At 38.8% G+C, this 18,225-nt stretch overlaps 1 protein-coding gene across 1 annotated transcript; it reads right to left on the bottom strand.

The window, feature by feature from the left end:
* Positions 1–16,167: 16,167 nt before the first annotated feature.
* LOC138177111 (olfactory receptor 14I1-like) lies at positions 16,168–17,157 on the bottom strand. The gene has a single exon (XM_069108095.1). The coding sequence runs from the start codon at positions 17,155–17,157 to the stop codon at positions 16,168–16,170; it is 990 nt and encodes a 329-aa protein (XP_068964196.1).
* Positions 17,158–18,225: the final 1,068 nt, after the last annotated feature.

Here is an 18,225-nt window from a genome sequence, read left to right as displayed (position 1 = left end):
TTCAGTACACAGAAAGAGGAAACTTGAGAAGTAAAAAGAGAAACCCCTTAGAAAACCTAGACCAGGTTCTCCCATGCTCATGGTCCAGACCTGGAGTCCCTAAAGAACTAAGGAGTAAGGGAGGACAATTGGACCAATATCTTTGATTTTAGCTCCATGAACAGATTTTTACCTGGAGATAAAGTATCTATTCTGATAGATCAATCTCTGATCATCTTTCACATCTTGGGAGACATTAAGTGAGACACACTCTTGTTTATGTCAAAGGCAAAAAGTGAAAAGAATGAAGTCTGTTTATGGGACATAATTGCATCTTTGGCCTCATCTTCAGTGACCTTGGGGGTAAGGGTGGAAAGGAGGACTACCTTTGTTTCTCTTAAGTGAAAGACAAACATGAAGACCTCAATTAAGGAATAAGGGACTCTAGGGGCCATCTTACTGTAGCTTTGCCCTTGTGTTCCTCATGCCGAAAAAAATGCAATTGGAAAACAGATTTCATCATCTTGTATCTCTGGAACTTTATCATTTCTAATGAATTCTAAAAGGACCACAAGACTATTTGACCCTCTCCTGAGTCAGAGAGGCCTCCCAAAGTTTCTTGCTGTCACCAGGCCAAATCTTTACAATGATTCTGGTTTACCAGAAGTTGCATTAGACAGGATCCTAAATCATGCTTGTAGAGTAGATGACCTAGTATTCACAAAACTCTTATGGAGATTGGACCTCCTCGTTGTGAATATTTCCTCCAGAAAAAGAGAATGCAGCTTACACAAGTCCTCCCATCCTGAGTGATTCTTACCCATTTTTCCTCATCGGTTCAGTATAGTGGGACCATTCCATTGCTAGGTGCCTTTCCCATTTTCTCTCAGAATCACCAAGGTGCCAAGAGATCACACAGTCTTTATCAGTTATTGTTGCTATTACCACACAATCATACCATCTTCTTTCTTGAATGACATTATTCCATTCCTCCTTCATAAGCCTTTGTTCATAACATGCTCTGATATATTCATATGAAGCCTGTGAAGGTTTATAAGGGACCTTATCCTTGCTCTCAAGAAATTTATCTTACAGTGTCAAATAGGTGAAATGAAATGGCACTACACATGGGAACTGGTAAGCACCTGCACAATAAAAACTTTGGACTAGCTGGAGAAGAATTGGACCATTCCATTACTGTATCCCTATTCCTGGCACAGTGCCCAACACCATGACCAATAGTGCACGTAAATGCTTGTTGATTTGACAGATTGCCCTTCAGGAACTCAGTTGAAAGTGAACCTATGATGACCACAGTCCCAGACCAATAGGGCAGCCATTAAAATAAAGGACAGCAGAATACGTGGACAATACATGTGTTACAGTGTACCAAAGCACAGAACACTTACACAAGTCACTTCTCCATCCACACTCAGTGTTCTTAATTAGATCTGTCTTCACATAAGAAATGAACTTGACGTAGTACTCACCCTCATGAAACTTGGAAGGTGGATTAATATGACAGCAAGTAATTGAAATGAAATTGAAAATGAAAAGTTAAAAGTTCAACAAACTCATTCATGTAGGATTTTAATGGTAACAAACCACATACTTTTCATAATTACTGCCTTATAATACACTTTAAGATCTGGTACTGCTAAACCTTCTTTTACACTTCTTTTTCATTATTACCTTTGATATTCTTGACTTTCTGTTTTTCAAAATGAATTCCGTTATTATTTTTTTCTAATTCAGTCAAAAATATTTTTTGGTAATTTAATTGGGATGGCATTGAATATATAAATTAGGTTGGGTAAAATTGTCATTTTTATTATATTGGCCTTGCCTACCCATGAACAAGTAATATTTCTCCTTTTATTTAAATCTGATTTTATTTGCATAAAAAGGTTTTTTTTAATTTTTGTTTATATAGTTCCTGATTTTGTTTTGGCAGATGTATTCCTAGGTATTTTATAGTGTCTAGAGTTTTTCAAATGGGATTTTTTTTATTATCTCTTCTTGCAGAGTTTTGTTTGTGATATCATCTTACACCTACCAGATTGGCTAAAATGATAGAAAGGGAAAGTGAAAAATGTTGGGGAAGATGTCAAAAAATTGGGACACTAATTCATTTTTGATGGAATTGTAAATGATCCAACTATTTTGAAGAACAATCTGGAATTATGCCCAAAGAGTTATTAAACTTACCGATACCCTTTGACCCAACAACACCGTTACTCGGTCTGTTTCCAAAGATGATTTTGGAAAAGGAAAAGAACCTTTATGTTCTCAAATATTTATAGCAGCTCTCTTGGAGGTGGCAAAGAACTGGAAATTGCAGGGATGCCCATCAATTGTGGAATGACCAAACAAGTTGTGATACATAATTGTGATGGAATACTGCTGTGCTATAAGAAATGATGAGCTCAGTGATTTCGTAAAAACATGGAAGTATTTGCATAAAATAATGAAGAGCAAAGTGGGAAGAACCAAGAGAACATTATATATAGCAACAGCAATATTGTTTTGAGAATGAACTTTGCACGAATAAGTTATTTTAACTATTATAAATACTCAAATTAACTCTAAAGGACATATGAAGAAAGACTCTATCTGCATCCAGAGAAAGAACTGATAAATAGAATATTTATAGAATAATTTTACATATATGTGTATATGTGTGTACACACACCCACATCTATAGCTATTTGTACATAATGGTAGCCATCTCTAGGCTGTGGGGGGGGGGAGAAAAAAAAGACATTTATATGATCATTTTGTTGTATCCTTGAAAGAAATAGCAAGTTGTGGATAGCAGATTTGTAGTTTCAGGTACAATCATTTTTTTTCTTATTTGTACTATGTTATGGAAATGCTTGTTCCAAAATTAAAAATAAAATTTAAAAAATCTTCCAAATGAAAAGTTTCAAATCTTTTGTTACCGTTAAACTATAAAAACATTAGATTTTAATAATAGCTCCATAATGGGAACAAGAGAATTTCATAAGTGAATTTCAAGAAAAATTTTTGCATAATTGGTGAATGGGACTGAAAAATGAGTGCTGTGTTTTAGAAAGTGCATTTCCTTTATGTAGGATCAGGAGCCACCTACATAGAGCACAGTGAATGGAGTATTGGGACTGAAATCAGGAAGATGTGAGTTCAAATCCAATAACAAACATGTGCTAACTTTGTGACACGTAACCTTTCTCTGCCTCAGTTCCCACATTTGCAAAATGAGGATAGCAAAAGTATATTGCTACTGTAATTGTTATTATTCTTTAGTGTTATTAATGTTCATCTTTGTGAAGTCTTAGCCTCCATTCATTAAAGCCATGAATAATGAAATGGCCCAAACTTAGAATGATATAGGAGACATCCTGGAGTGATAGAGAGATAGCCTCAGAGCCAAGAAGTTCTAGGTTCAACTGTGTGACTTGGAAAAGTCCTTCATCCTTACAGTGAAAAGAAAGCTACTATTCATGACAGTTTACAGTTTGTAACAAATACTTTACAAATATGGTCTCATTTTTTCTCACGATAACAGTGAGAGGTGGGTGCTATTATTTTCCCCATTTACAGATGAGGAAACTGATGCAGAAAACAGAGCCATTAAAATATTGAATTACTGAAGCATCTAATTCACCACCTGGAGATCAATCTGATTGGAATGAGCTTCTCAGTATTGAGCTGGGCCAGGCTGGAGAAAGCACGTCCAGTCTCTTGCTAGTCTGTTCAAGGTCCTTGCAGTTGGGAGTTCATACTTCACTAACTTAAAGAGAGACAGTGGAAAACTGGGATAACATTCAAAGTGTTTTGTAAAATTTTAGATGAAAGGGAGGGTATAGCAAGAATGTGCTTGGAGGCCTCCCTGAGACGCACACTGATCCATTGACATGGGCCAACTCCTCCAATGACTGAAAATAGACAAAATATTCAAGTCGATGACAATAATAGGCAGCATTTTAAGTTTTACAAAGCACTTTACATATGTTATCTTAACTGATTCCCACAATAGCCTGGGAGGTAGGGCCTGTAATTACTCCCTTTTACAGCTGAAGAAACTGAGGCCAAGACAGGTTTAGTGAATTGCCCTGGGTCCCACAGCGAGTGGGAAATGGAGGACTTGAACTTAGTTCTTCTGGAGTCCAAGTTCGGTGATTGATCTGCTCTGCCCTTATGGGATGCAGATGGCTTCACTGACCTATTTGGGAAATTTAAATTAAGTGGGGAAATATTTAATGATATTAATAAAACTACAACAGAACAGCAATACTGTTAATATGTGGTTTTCTAAGTCAGTGTGGGGGTTAACTTGGCCAGGATTGACAGGCCAGCACAGATCCTTATGGGAGCTCAGGCTCTTGTTTCTATTAAAATTTGACACTTCTGATCTAGAAAAGCAGGTTTAACTAGATAATTAACTGCCCTTAAAAGCTGCCACAGTATTTAGCATTTTGTGTACAAGGCATTAAGCACCTACTGTGTGTCAGACATTGTACTAAGGTTTTTACAAATGCTATCGCATTTGATCTTTATAAAAAGCCTGAGAGGTAGGTGGTATTATCATTTTGCAATTTAGGAAACTGAGGCAGATAGAGATTAAGTGACTTTTTTGAGGTCACTGAGCTAGTAAGTGTCCCAGGTCACATTTGAACTCAGATCTTCCAGACTCTAGTCCTACCACTCTGTCCACTAAGCCACCTAAATAACAAGGAAGATTTGAATAAGGCTCAGTCCATACTTTTAGGAATTGCCTGTGTGACCCTAGAGAGCCTAGGGTGCTGGCCAACACCATAGAAATTGGAGCAGTGACTCACCTAAGGACAAGCACTGACTTGTGCTGCCTGTCACAGCTGTAATTAGGCAAGATCTGACCAGTCCTGACAGCCACCAGAAGGAGGTTTCCATGGCTACAGTCACCATCATAGGAGTTATTGAAGAGTGACTAACCCAGGCTGATGCTGGGCAGCAAATGAGGGTCTTTGGTGATCTTTTCTAGAGTAACTGGAAGGCCAGGAATGTTTACCCAGAGAATAGGCCAGAAAGTGCTGGTAGTGTTGACAGATTATAGACCATGAAGTTTCAGTAGTCTTTACACAGAGTATAGTCCAGGAAGTGCTGGTGGTGTTTACTGCAGTAAGAAGAAGAGTATGAGGACCCAAGCAAAATGTCCAGTGTTTAGTACAATGTTAAGTTTAAGATGGACCTGAACACTCCATACCATCTAAGTCTTACACCCTGGATCGGAGATCATAATCACATGAAAATGACAATAGACACAGCTTTCCCTTCATAGGGTAAGAGAATTGAGAATACTACTCCCTTCTCCATGACAACTCAAAGTCATTCTTTAGCTGGAGAACATTTTTTTTTAGGAGATGGGTGGGATTATGTGCTCTCTGGAAACTGCAGAACTATTTGAATTCAATGAGTAAGGATTGTGCTTCCAATACAAGAGTATAATCTATCTGATCATGTGATCATTCAGTTACCCTGAAGGGACATAGGTCAAGAATTTGATGGGTTAAAAGCTCTGGGAACCCTTTGAACCCCTTGAATCTTCCCACTTGATCTGATGTTCCCCAAAGGTCAAAAGCCTTCCATTATCAATGTGAGTGAATTTCTGTTACCCTTAACCTAGCCCTCCATTGTCTCATCTCCAGGGAGCCTTCAGTTACTTCCCACTCGTGATCCCATCAAAATCCCATTGTCTAGGTTCTTGGAGTCTGACCCCAGTCCCTTTAAGATCCTCCTTAGACTCCTCCTCAAGAGCCTCCCTAGACCCTTCCTCCAGACCACTAGACCACTCCCTAGATCCCTCGCATAGTATTTCTGTATATCAGATCCAGCTTGCCTCCATGAAGGTGCTCAGATTCAATCTAGCTCAGACTCAGTATGTGTCAGATTATTCTAGCCCGCTTGTAAATATGTGTCACAAATGCTTTGGCTCCTTAAGAGTCTACCCACTATGGCAAATCTTTAATAAACTTTGTTTTACTTTGACTGAGAGAAGGCTTGAGTCAAATTCATTCAGCAGGACACAGCATGTCAGTATTCTGGGGTCTCGAGCATCCCTAAACCCCAAACCTCAACAAATTGAATATCATTTTTCTTGAATTGTATGCTCATTTAAAGGATTTTAAACAGCTTAGAGAATTTAGTGCTGGCAAGTATACCTAGAAAAAATCTGACTCATCCCCCTACCCATCCGTGGTGCAGTGGTTATAGCACTGGCTTTGGACTCAAAAAGATCCATCTTCCTGAGTTCAAATTCAGTCTCAGGTCCTTACTCACTGTGTGACCCCAACTCATATTCAGCTTGTGTGCTCCATTAAAATCTCCTGGTTTCCCCTGCCCCATGATTTTTGTCTGTGTCTAACCATGATTTTTCTATCGTGTGCTTGGAAAGATTACTTTTTTAAAACCTAAAATGTGAACTTTTATATTTGTCGCTATTAAATTCCATCATAAATTATTTGGTCCAAAGATTTAGATTGCCTGGAAAAAATTACGATGTATTTCTAAGGATTAAAACATAGAATTTAAAAATTCATTCTTAGTGTCTCTGTCAGGGGGGTTGGGCATGAGGCCAGCTTTCCTGTCCCTTAGGCTCTAGCCAGATACAGGGACCTCACTCAGAGAATGAATTGCTACAGAAACCTGCCTTACCCTGGAGCTCTGCACCTGAGTCTCTAGTATTAAGTAGAAAATTTGCTTGACAATATACTTCCAAATAGCCTTTCCATCTCCTGGGATTTGGCTAATTTCACAAGTTATGAGAAGACCACAAGACCCACTGACCCCTCCTAAAACTGAGATTGGGATTGGGGGAAAGGGGGAGGAACTCCCATGGTTCTATTCCTATCAACAAACAGGCTCCTCTGGTGAGTATGGATTGCCAGAAATTACATCAGGCAGGTGCCTGTGTGAGGTAACAAGGTCAGAAAGTGTGACCATCTGTGACAGAGCCTGAAATCTCAGGCTCCCAAATCAGGTGGCTTTTAAAACTTTTCATCACTCATATACTCTATCTCAGTGCTTTCCCTATAGTAAATTCTTAAAAAATATTTATTGAGTGAATTGACAATATTAACATGAATAAGAAAAGCTAGAATTTACATATCCATTTACACATATTATTTCATTTTTTTTCTTTTTGGAGGGGGAAAGGTAGGGCAATTGGGGTTAAGTGACTTGCCCAAGGTCACACAGTTAGTAAGTGTTTAAGGCCGAATTTGAACTCAGGTCCTTCGGACTCCAGGGCCAGTGCTCTATTCGCTGCACCACCTAGCTGCCCCTCATTTCATTCTTTTTTTTTAAGCAATTGGGGTTAAGTAACTTGCTCAAGGTTACACAGCCAGGTGTTTCTGGGTGGGTGCTAAGTGTCTGAGCCCGGATTCAATTCCCCAGGTCATCCCGACACTGGGGCCGGTGCTCTTACTCACTGTGCTACCTGGCCGCCCCCCCTCATTTCATTCTTAAGACAACCCTGCGAAATAGGTACCATTATTACCCCCTGTTTTGAAGTTAAGGAAAGTGAGGATGAAAAACATTAAATATCTTGCCCAGGGTTTCATGGCTAGTAAGTAGCTGAGCCAGGATATGAACCCATGTTTTCCTAATCCCTAATCCAGAGCTTAATCCACTGTGCCATCAAGCTGCCTACTTGAATAAGAACACAAATCAATATCATATTTTATCAATATAATATTTCAAGCTGATAAGTCACTTCCCTCACAAAAAGCCATGATTTCAGAGCAGATTATACCACCAGCTTCACAGAGTAAATTCAGTCCACAACTGCTCTTCTTCAAACTGTGCACCCACAAATTCTCCTCCTACCCACAATGTGTGTAGGCATGAATATATGTATGTAGAGATATGACACATATGAACACATACATGTTACATATGGAGAAGACAAGTAGCAGAGTAGAGAGTCAGCGGGGTTTGAGTTAAAATCTGGCTTCAGACACTTACTGGTTGTGTGACCCTGTAACCCTGTTTGACTCAGTTTCCTCATATGTTAAAATGAGATGGAAAAAGAAAATAGCAAAATACTCCATTGTCTTTGCCAAGAAAACAACAAAGAGGGGTCACATAGAGATGGATGTGCCTAAAAGATGATTAAACAACAATAACAAGTGTTAGACACCTGCAATATGGAGAAATGTGTACATATGTGTATGTCATATGTGGTAAGAAATCGTTTTCAACACAGATTTCTCTCTTACCTCTTCCCAAACTGGAGGTGCCTCACAACTAAAGGTTTGGTAGTAAGGCCTGAGAGAACATGACTCCAGTCCCACTCCTGATAGCTGCACAAATCCCTAATCCTAGATCAATATAGACGCTCATTAAACACATTTCCTGAGTCGACACAGTCAAAACGCATGTGTCCATGCATGGACCCAAAATCAAGACTAATGGAAAGGGAAGCCACCTTTCAGCCTCTGTGCAATATCTTGAGCCTGATTTATTCCCAGACGCGAAGAAGAATCAGATCCAGTCCCTCACAGAGTTTACTCACTTCCATTTATGATATGTGAATAAATTATTCCACAAGGCATAATGCAAAGTCTTATTTTAGAAAGAACTATAAATATGTTTTCCCTAGTGTGTGAATATTTATCTGATACTTTCCTCAACCTACATAGAAGACAAGTGTATGTATTAAGAGGTTATTATTTGCTAGACTGAGTACTAGGGATAGAAAGAAAAAAACAGAAATAGCCCATGACTTCGTAAGACGTTAGATTCTAACAGACTTGGGCAGCTGGGTGACATAGCGGAGAGAATTCCAGGCCTGGAGTCAGCAGGCCCTGACTTTAAATTCAACTTCAAACACTTATTGGCTATGTGATCTTTTGCCTCAGTTTCCTCATCTGTAAAATAAGCTAAAGAAAGAAATGGTAACCCACTCCAGTGTCTTTGCTAAAAAGACATCAAATTGGGTCATGAAGACCCAGATACAACTGAATAATAAACATATTACAATGACTGAAATAACAAATACAATCCCAGGTCTATACCACGGATGGGGAACCTATAGCCTTGAGGTCATATGTGGCCCTCTAGGTCCTCAAGTGTGGCTCTGTGAAGTTTGGATTCTGACAAAGGTCTGCACTTGAGGACCTAAAGAGTTACATGTGGTCTTGAGGTCACAGGTTCCCTATCCCTGGTTCCCATAAAGTATATACAGAGATAGTAGATAGGCCTTAGGAAGAAAGACCCTACTAACTGGGTGGAATGGAAAAGATCTGCAGAAAATGGGCCTTGAAATGAATCTTGAAGTTCCTTCTTTCTGAGATTATTTTCCATTTACTCTATATATCTTTACATACACATATATGGATGGTTGTTTGCATGTTCTTCCCCTTCCTATTTAAATATGAGCTCACTGAGGGCAGGGACCAGGTTTTTGCTTTGCTTTGTGCTCCCCGTGTTTAACCCCATGCCTGCCATTAAGGAAGGCTTTATAAAATCTTGCTGATTAATGGACTGACATAAGGAAGCCAATAAAACTGAGAAACAGCAGTGAGGAAATGGGAGCCTTCCAGATATGGACAGTTGGTAAGAACAAAGACACTGAGTTGAAAGCTGGGCTATTTGTGGGAAGGTCAGCAAGCAGATCAGTACTACCAGATGTCTGCATACATGGAGGAGAGTAAGGTATAAGAAGGATGAGAAAAAGCCAAGTGGGGAAGGATTGGAAGTGGCCAGAGGTTCTTATTTTCATCCTGGTGGGGAGAGGGAACCATTGAAGTTTATTGAGTTGGATGACACTAGTAGACCTGCTCTTTAGGTCATCAGTTTGATGGATCTGAGTAAGCAGAAACTAAAAGAGGGAAAATAAAAGTTTATTGCGATAGTCCAGGTGAGAAGTGATGAAGAATTGATCTTGGGGATGGCTGTGTGTGTAGATCAAAGCTGATACAAACTAGAAGTTTTTGTCAACAGTATTTAGAAATGGAATGGATAAGTGCAGTAAATGAGAATAAGAACTATGGATAACACCAAAGGTGGCAGCAAGAAAGACAATGGTGTGTTGCTGCTTTTTAGCCTTTTCAGATGTGTTTGACTCTTCATGACCTCACTTGAGGTTTTCTTGGCAAAGCTCCTAGAGTGGTTCTTGATTTAACAAGGAAGTCTGGAGTGGCCTGAGTAGAGTAAACAGAACAGTAAAGGATGTAAATCCATGTAATATTTTGAGATGGGCTGAAGAAACTGAAGATTTTTACTCTTTAGAAGACTTGGGGATGAGAGTGAAATCTGTCATGACTCAATCCTGAGTATGTGACATGAGGGGGCCCAGCAGGGAGGATGTCTTTACTCACATTTCTATGGGCATATATATCTGTAGCTAAACCTTCTGCTTCCTGATCAGATGCTCAGACTCTAACCTGTACCCCTCACTTGCAAAGATAAACCAATGTTCAATGGTCACTTGTATAGTGTGGGGATTGAGTGAAGGGCACTGACTCCATCTTGTGACTCAATTCCAGAACTAGCTCAATTCCCTTTCTATTCAATTATGGGTCTAGTCGATTTTTTTTTGTGAGAAAATTTTATTCAATTATAGAAATCATGAGAAAACTTTATTGCATTGTTTAAAACCTAGTCCTGTGTGACTGGGAAGCTGGACCACCTCTGCCTGTTGCTTAGATACCCTTAACTAAGGCTGTAGATTACACTGACCACAAACCCTGTTAGATCTGAAGATTGTTGCAAGGAGTTTTCTCACAATTATACATCACAAGCAACCCCTATGTCTTAACTGGAAACTGGCCCTTACTGGTCAATCAGTAATTGTTTCCATGTTCCTTTGATTGAGTATAGATAGTTACATGGGGGAGTGGAACACCTCTTTTTCTGGTTTCAGGGAACTGCCTCTGTTCATTGTCTTCCCCCACTCCCAACTTGGAAAGTCCCTAATCTTTCCTCCAATTAGAAATCAGATTATTTAATTTTGCATCATGCTTTGTACCCTATTAATTGTTTTCTTTGAAGTTGGTCTGATTTGGTTAATTGTTTTTAATAAATAAATATCTGTCTCACTCTTTATTCAGCATCCTTGGATTGACTGGAGAGCCTAGTGACCTGCTTATTATCCCTGTTGTGCTATAAATATTTTAGGTCACATTGTTTCCTAGGTTGTTATTAGTTATTCACAAAATAGAATAAAGACACAGATGAAAATGTCAGAGGATAGTTATAAAACTTTATACTTTTTTAGTACACATTCTGTGTCTCTATTTTGGAGGATAACAAGGAGCCAATGATCCAGTCTCTCAGGGCCAAGCCGGCACCATGACCTCTGGTGAGGAGCAAGGGGCTCAGGAGATCATGCTGCCCAGAAGGTCTGCACCTGGGTCCCTTCTTTGGAGTGAAAAACATAAGTGAAAATTATACTTTGTAATGTATATGTAATGTTCACTCTTTTCAATCGTCAGGGCCTTGGCATGTCCCATGGGTCTTGAAAGGACCACAGAATTCCCTGACCCTTCCTGAGCCAAGGGGCCTCCAAAAGTTCTTATTCCTCTATTAACAAAAAAATATTTTGCAGTGATAATGAGGGAAGTTACATCAGCCAGGGGGCCTATAAGGGCAGGGAACAAGGGTAGAAAGTTTGCTTATCAGTGACAGGCACATCTTAGGCTTTCAAGCTAAGATGTCCTTTATATCATTATACCTCACATGACATCTGCTCCTTGCACATAGCATGTGTAATATAATGATATAATAAAGTGCATGTAGTACACATATACACACATGCATTTATATAATATATGTGTATATACTTACATGGACTCATATTTGGTAAATAAGTAATGCTAATATTAAAAAGATCTCACAGTAATATAATTATTTCTGGTCACCCAAGCATCTTTTTCATAATAAACCATGTTACCAGAACAGAGAATTTCATGAGTTCATTAGAGAAACTTTCCCACAAACAATACAAGCATTTGGAGATCAGAGAAATATCATACCCAATCACTTTTCTTGGATTGGGACTCACCTAAGTTCTCCTCCCACTCTGTCCCCTTTATTTTCATACCCATTTTCCACAGTGAAATTATAATACAATTACAGCAAACACTTATTAAGCCATTAATATTTGCAAATTCAAAGTGTGAGCACTGAGAATAAAAAATATTATTAAAGTTATACACGCCCAGTCCAAATCATGTTTTACTTTGTACCATTATATGGACACTATGCCATGGGCCCTGATGATTAGTCAGAGCTCTAAAGGAAGAACATTATAAGAGCAAGAACCATGAGAGGTGTGAACAGAAGGAAAAGGAAGACCATACTGAAATTTGCCTGGAAATTAGGGTTTGTAAGGATAAGAAACCCTTGGAAAGGTAGATTGCAACAAAAACCAGTGATGGTCTTCAATGAGAAGGAAGAAAATTTGGTCTTTATTCTATAAGTAATGGGAAAACTGAAGAACTTTCTGCAAAGTTACAGCCATCTTGAGAATTAGTCTTTAGAGTAATCATCAGCATGTCAGAGGTATACAAGGAGGATGGAAAGAAAGAGACTGGATACAGAGAGAATGGTCATGAAGTGGTGCCAATTTTCAAGGGAACTGTTCATTGTTTTGACAGTCAAAATGGAGGAAAGACTTTGGAAGTCTGAGATTCTGGGGAGGCAGAATTGGCATCCTCTGCCTGGAAACTCTTAAAAGTCTGATTACCTGAATGAGAACTGTATGTAGGTCATTGGAAAGTAGAGGGGATCCTGATTATATATGCTAGAGGAAAAGACACAATCAGAAAGAAACCACCCAGAAATATTTCCTGAGTGGACCCTGTAAGCTGTGGTCTGGATCAAAGAAATTACTTATGCAATCAATCCCCAGACTGCATGCAGCCCACAACACTCCAAAAATGTGAAAAAAAGATTAAAATTAAAATTGGGAAATATTTAACAAATTAAAGAAAAATTCAATAAAACACAGATAATATTAATATAAAGTGTTATAAATCAATATGCAGCTTGAAGGGATAATTATGGATGTTTTAATGGCCCCCATTTGACATCACTTGTGTAAAAATAGCAGATAAATACCAAGGAAGGAGGTTTAAGACACAGCTGGCCAGATTTAACAAGGAATAATCATTCAAAGAACCCAGTTATTGTTCCAGAAAAAAAATAGACTTGGACACTGATCGGTTTAGGATTAGGGAGCTGTAGTGCCAATGCAATATTCACAGCACCCAGGATCGTGATAAAGACCATGTCTATAAGTATCTCATAATGTTTGATCACAAAATATACCAGATTCTCCAGATAGAAGATAAAAGTGAAGCATTTATTTAGACACCAGAAAACCGAATCCCAAAACCAGTAAGCCGATTCCATCATAGTACCAAAGATATTAAGAAGCCGTAATACTACTGAGATTTACAGTTATCCTTCAGCCTTCCCACAAACCAATACTGGGTCAAAGTTTACTCACAAACTTCTCTTTCTCCTTAATGAGTATCCTCTCTCCGCCCCCAATGTCTGGCTAGCTCTGAACACCAGCTTCCTGTGGGCTCTTCTGCTTCAGCAAATTCCCTTTATTAGAGGCTCCGTGTGATTACATTCAGTCTAGTAGGGGGCAGAGTTTACTTTTAAAGAAGAGGAGGTCTTCAAACTCCCCCCAGGTATATTGAGGGGCAGGGAAGACCTTCAAATTCCCATTCTCATTATAGGATTGATGATTCTAAGGATACAAGCATAGATGATATGGAGAATGGTGGTGCCATTACCAAAATGAGGAATTTAAGAGGGAGAAAAGGATAGAGAAAGATGAGCATAGGAACATAGATCAGGGGTGAAAGGACCTCAGAGGCCATCTTATCTAACCACCAACACCCCATTTTGCTAGGAAATTAAGGCTCACAAAAGTCAAATTCACTAGCAACCATGTTGCTATTACATCTCACCCTTTGCTAAGTCATTGAACCATAGACAGATACTTCTTTGGATTTTCAGATGATTAATAAAACCAAGGTTAGATTTGTTCACTCACTTGATTTGGCAAGGTCAAGGAAGATTGTTTATGAATAACATGGCCTTGTATATTCAAGAACAAACTCAACCACCTCAAGTGAAACAAAGTCTTTTTTATCTCTTGAATATACAATGCTGGTTCCACTTACAATTTAGAATGTTCTTGTCGACAACTGCTATTTGTTTTTATATGATATGACAGAGTATGGCATTACATAAAGCAATGTAACATTAAGAAGGGCTCCACATGTACTGAAGTCCTAGAGTAGTGAGGGATAGCCTTGTGTGACTTAAAGGAAGGCAGAATAAACATCTCTAGCCTCTTCTTCTCCCACCCTTCTCCCAAGGAGCCTTTACTCCTGGTAGGAGAGGAAGCAGGAAGTTGGGGCCAGAGGCTATAATTCTGCTTTCCTCAAATAAAAGGAGAACTGGACTAAAATTATGTCTGTCTGCTCCTTGAAATGTTATTAGTCTAGGAGGTATGATTGGGTTCAGTCTAGCTTCTATTCAATTTGTCATTATTATCGGGGGACAGGTGATCCCAAGCTTTGTATCCAAGGCTTGACACCTTTCCCATCTAATGTCAATTCCAAAATGAATACACATAGCAAATAAATGGGGAAAAATTGTCCAAATCTTAACAAAACAGAAATCAGAAGAATTATATGTAGGAGAATATGTATTAGAGAATACAAAGTGAAAGAGCTCTCCTACTGGGATCAAGGCAACTCAGCTCAACCAAGACAGAAAGTTCTAGATATTACCCAAAGGTAAGAGATCTTTAGAGTAACTAGCTGGAGATAAGGACAAGAAGGACACTATCTGTTCCTCATGTCTTCCCAAGACTCTTTCTTAAGCAATATGATGTGAGGTTGGCCTATTCTTTTTAAAATTTTTACTTATTTAAGTTTTGATTTGCAGAATAAAACAAGAAATAAAACAAATGAATAAGACAAGGGTATACACAGTTTAATAAGTCTTTGGGCATAATTCCAGATTGCTCTCTTCTCTCATTTTGCTTCTTGAAGCTAGAAGTCAGAAGCATCCAACATGACTCAGTGCTTAAAAAAATGTCTGAAAAATACTTTGAACTTGAAAAATCCCAAAGGAGACTGAACAATCAATCTTCCTTCACTTGTGTACTGATTTCAATCCTTTGTATCAGGTTCATGGCAGAATGTGGTTTGTCCTTTGTTCTTGAAGAGGCTCATGACATCAGGGAAATAAAGACATGACTTGCAATTGACTTTGAGTGAAAGGGGGCTATGCAAAGTCACCAGCCTCCCTTTCTCCTCCAGAGCCATCTGGGTACAGTGGCCAGATGTCGAACAGGATAACTAGAAATGTCCCAGTATGCAATAGGATACCTTGGCCATTATAAGCTAATGTCTTTTCAGGTTCTCACTTTGAATGAAGCAACAGTCATTCAGTAAATAGGCCTCTTTAAGTAGTGAACTAAGGGATGGCCCCTTTAAAATCAAACTGGGAGGGTAAGACCCTCAAGATTGATGACCAAAAGGAAAATAGTTAGTATTTACATTTACTCTGAGTCAGCAGGGCCCAAAAAATAAGCATTAAGTGGTGCTTAGGCAAGGATCAATTGTTGTCCAGTCCATGAGATTCAGAGTGAATTGGGTTTAAGGCTTCATTTTTGATAAAGAAACCTAGCCAGTAAGCCCCAAATTAACCAGGTAGCTTTCCACCATCAAAACTTATCTTTCTTTGGTGATAACGAGGTGAGGAAAGTCAGAGGCATTTAGGGTTAGGGTTAGGGTTAGAGTCTGAGGCATTTAGGGTTAGAATTGGAGGTATTTAGGACAAGAGGAGAGGAGAGGACAGAAGACGACAAGAGAGGACGGGAGTCACCCAACTGGCCAACTGGAATTGGGCAGGTGGTACCCCATTAAGGCAGCTCAGACTACCCACAAGTTGTGGTTTGTCCTTCACTCTCAAAGAGGACAATGAATAATTAAATTGAGAAACAAGTTTATACAGTACCTAAGAAAGTAAATAATAAAAATGTTAATGAATGATTCCTTTGTCGAAATGAAAAAAATTTCCAAACTGAGTATTTGGGTGCTTTATTTTTTGTAGAGAAAACATTAACTATTAATTTCATTTTGAGGCTGTTTCTTTGGTTACCTTGTGCATGCAATATCTCATTCTTACATTCTTTTAGTTTTTTATTTTTTCAAAGATGGACATTTCTTTCTTGGGAAAAAATGTCATTTTGATTATCCTCCCCAGTGCTACCTTGATTTTCACCTTTCTCAGACTATAAATAATAGGATTCATAAATGGAGGTAATATTGTGTAGGTCATTGAAATCAGAAGATTCTGGACAGGGGAAGTGTCTGATATGGGACCCAAGACTGTGACCATGCCAGCAAGAAGGAATAAGAAGAGGATAATCAATTGTGGTGAACAGGTAGACAAAGCTTTGTAGCGTCCTTCCACAGAGGGCATCCTAAATACAGTGGAGAAGATATAAGTATAGGATATAATTAAAAATCCAAAGCAGAATGAAGCTAAAGTTGCACTGGTGGCAAGGAGTATATACTCAGTATCATGAACCTCAGAAGTTGAGACATTCAGGACATGAGGAATATCACAAAAAAACTGATGGATCACATTGGATCCTGAGAAAGGCAGGCGGAACATGTTCCCTGTATGCAGAGCTGAATAGAGAAGCCCACTCACCCATGAACCAATGGCCACCCAAAGACAGTGGCGTGGGGTCATGGTGACCTCATAGTGCAGGGGGTGGCAGATGGCCACAAAGCGGTCATAGGATATAACCACAAGCAAAGCAAATTCTGTCCCAGCAAAGAAAATAAAAAAGAAAATCTGAGCAGCATAGCCATGGACAGAAATAGACCAATTGCCTGTCAGGGAATTTACAATGAATTTGGGAAGAGTGACTGAGATGCAGCCAAGATCAAACAGGGATAAGTTGCTCAGAAAAAAATACATTGGAGAATGAAGGTGTGGGTCAATGACAATGGCAGCGATAGTGAGGAGATTTGCCCTCAGGGCTGCAATGTATATCAGCAAGAAAAGAATAGCGTGTAAGACCTGCAGCTCTCGGATGCTGGAGAATTCCATAAGGAAGAATCCCATGATCGTACAATTGCTCGTGTCTTCTGGGATCCTGTAATTCTTCATCTTGAAACAATATATGAGTAGAGGATATCAAATGCTAAAAGCAGAGCACAGAAGCACGTTATTAATACAAAGGCCATGAACTTCAATCCATTCTTAATCTCTGTGTCACAGAGGCAATCAGGCCCTTTTCAAAGGCCATAATATGGCTTAACATTCTACTGCAACCATTCAATTCAATCAATTAATTGGAAATATCTATCCCAGTGTACAACCTGAGCCTCTTTGAATTGACTTACTCAGCAGGACCTGCACTCCTGACTTGCTCTGCACACACACACACACACACACACACACCATGACAATTCCTAGATTGATTCCCTTTTGCAAGATACCAGCATATGAAAAATGTGTATCTGTATACATACATAAGGATAGGTCATATATAATAGATAAATGGACCGTTTATTGAATACTTTGTATTGCCAGATCAACTGTGTAAACTAAAACTTTAGTTTTCAGTGAGACTGTAGGCATCTTGACACTGTCTATTCCATGAACATATATGTTTCTATTTTTTTTATTTTTTGGTCTTTATTAATTTGATTGTTTACTTTTAGTTTACAAGATTCAATTCCACAATTCCTTGAGTTTCAAATTTATGTTTCCATTTTTTAGGAATGTCAGAACTCTGGTGTCTGTTTCAAGCCTCTTGAAAGGTGGGACCTACCAGTCCTTAATACACAACTAAAGAATTTGCTGAAACCTTAAAGGAAGTGAATTTCTCACTATTTGGAGTGATATTTTATATCAAAATACAGGATTGTAGACTCAGAGCTGCTTGGAATTTTGGAGATGATGTGCCCAGCACCCTTCATTGCAGAGGCCACCTAGGAAGGTGCAGGACTTTCTTGGGTTGACACAGGTAGTGTGTGGCAAAGTCTGTTTGTATTCTCAGATCTTCAGATTCCAAATATAGCATTCTTTCCTTTGGATCACCCCAAAGGTATGGTCATAATTAGTTGCTTTAAATCCTTTAAATTCTTTTCTTGAGAATAATTAGAATAGAGAATACTGTCTTCAAGGAAAACAAACATAAATCTTTGCACACTTTAAGGATCCATATTCTTA

Source organism: Petaurus breviceps, unplaced genomic scaffold (assembly GCF_028583685.1).
Source record: "Petaurus breviceps papuanus isolate PSGF00001 unplaced genomic scaffold, PetGlider_PUasm1.0 90330, whole genome shotgun sequence".
NCBI lineage: Eukaryota > Metazoa > Chordata > Mammalia > Diprotodontia > Petauridae > Petaurus > Petaurus breviceps.
This window is presented reverse-complemented; position numbering and strand designations above follow the sequence as displayed.

Excerpts from the sequence above, each read along its gene's own strand:
- LOC138177111 (XM_069108095.1), bottom strand. The coding sequence starts at position 17,157 with ATGAAGAATTACAGGATCCCAGAAGACACGAGCAATTGTACGATCATG.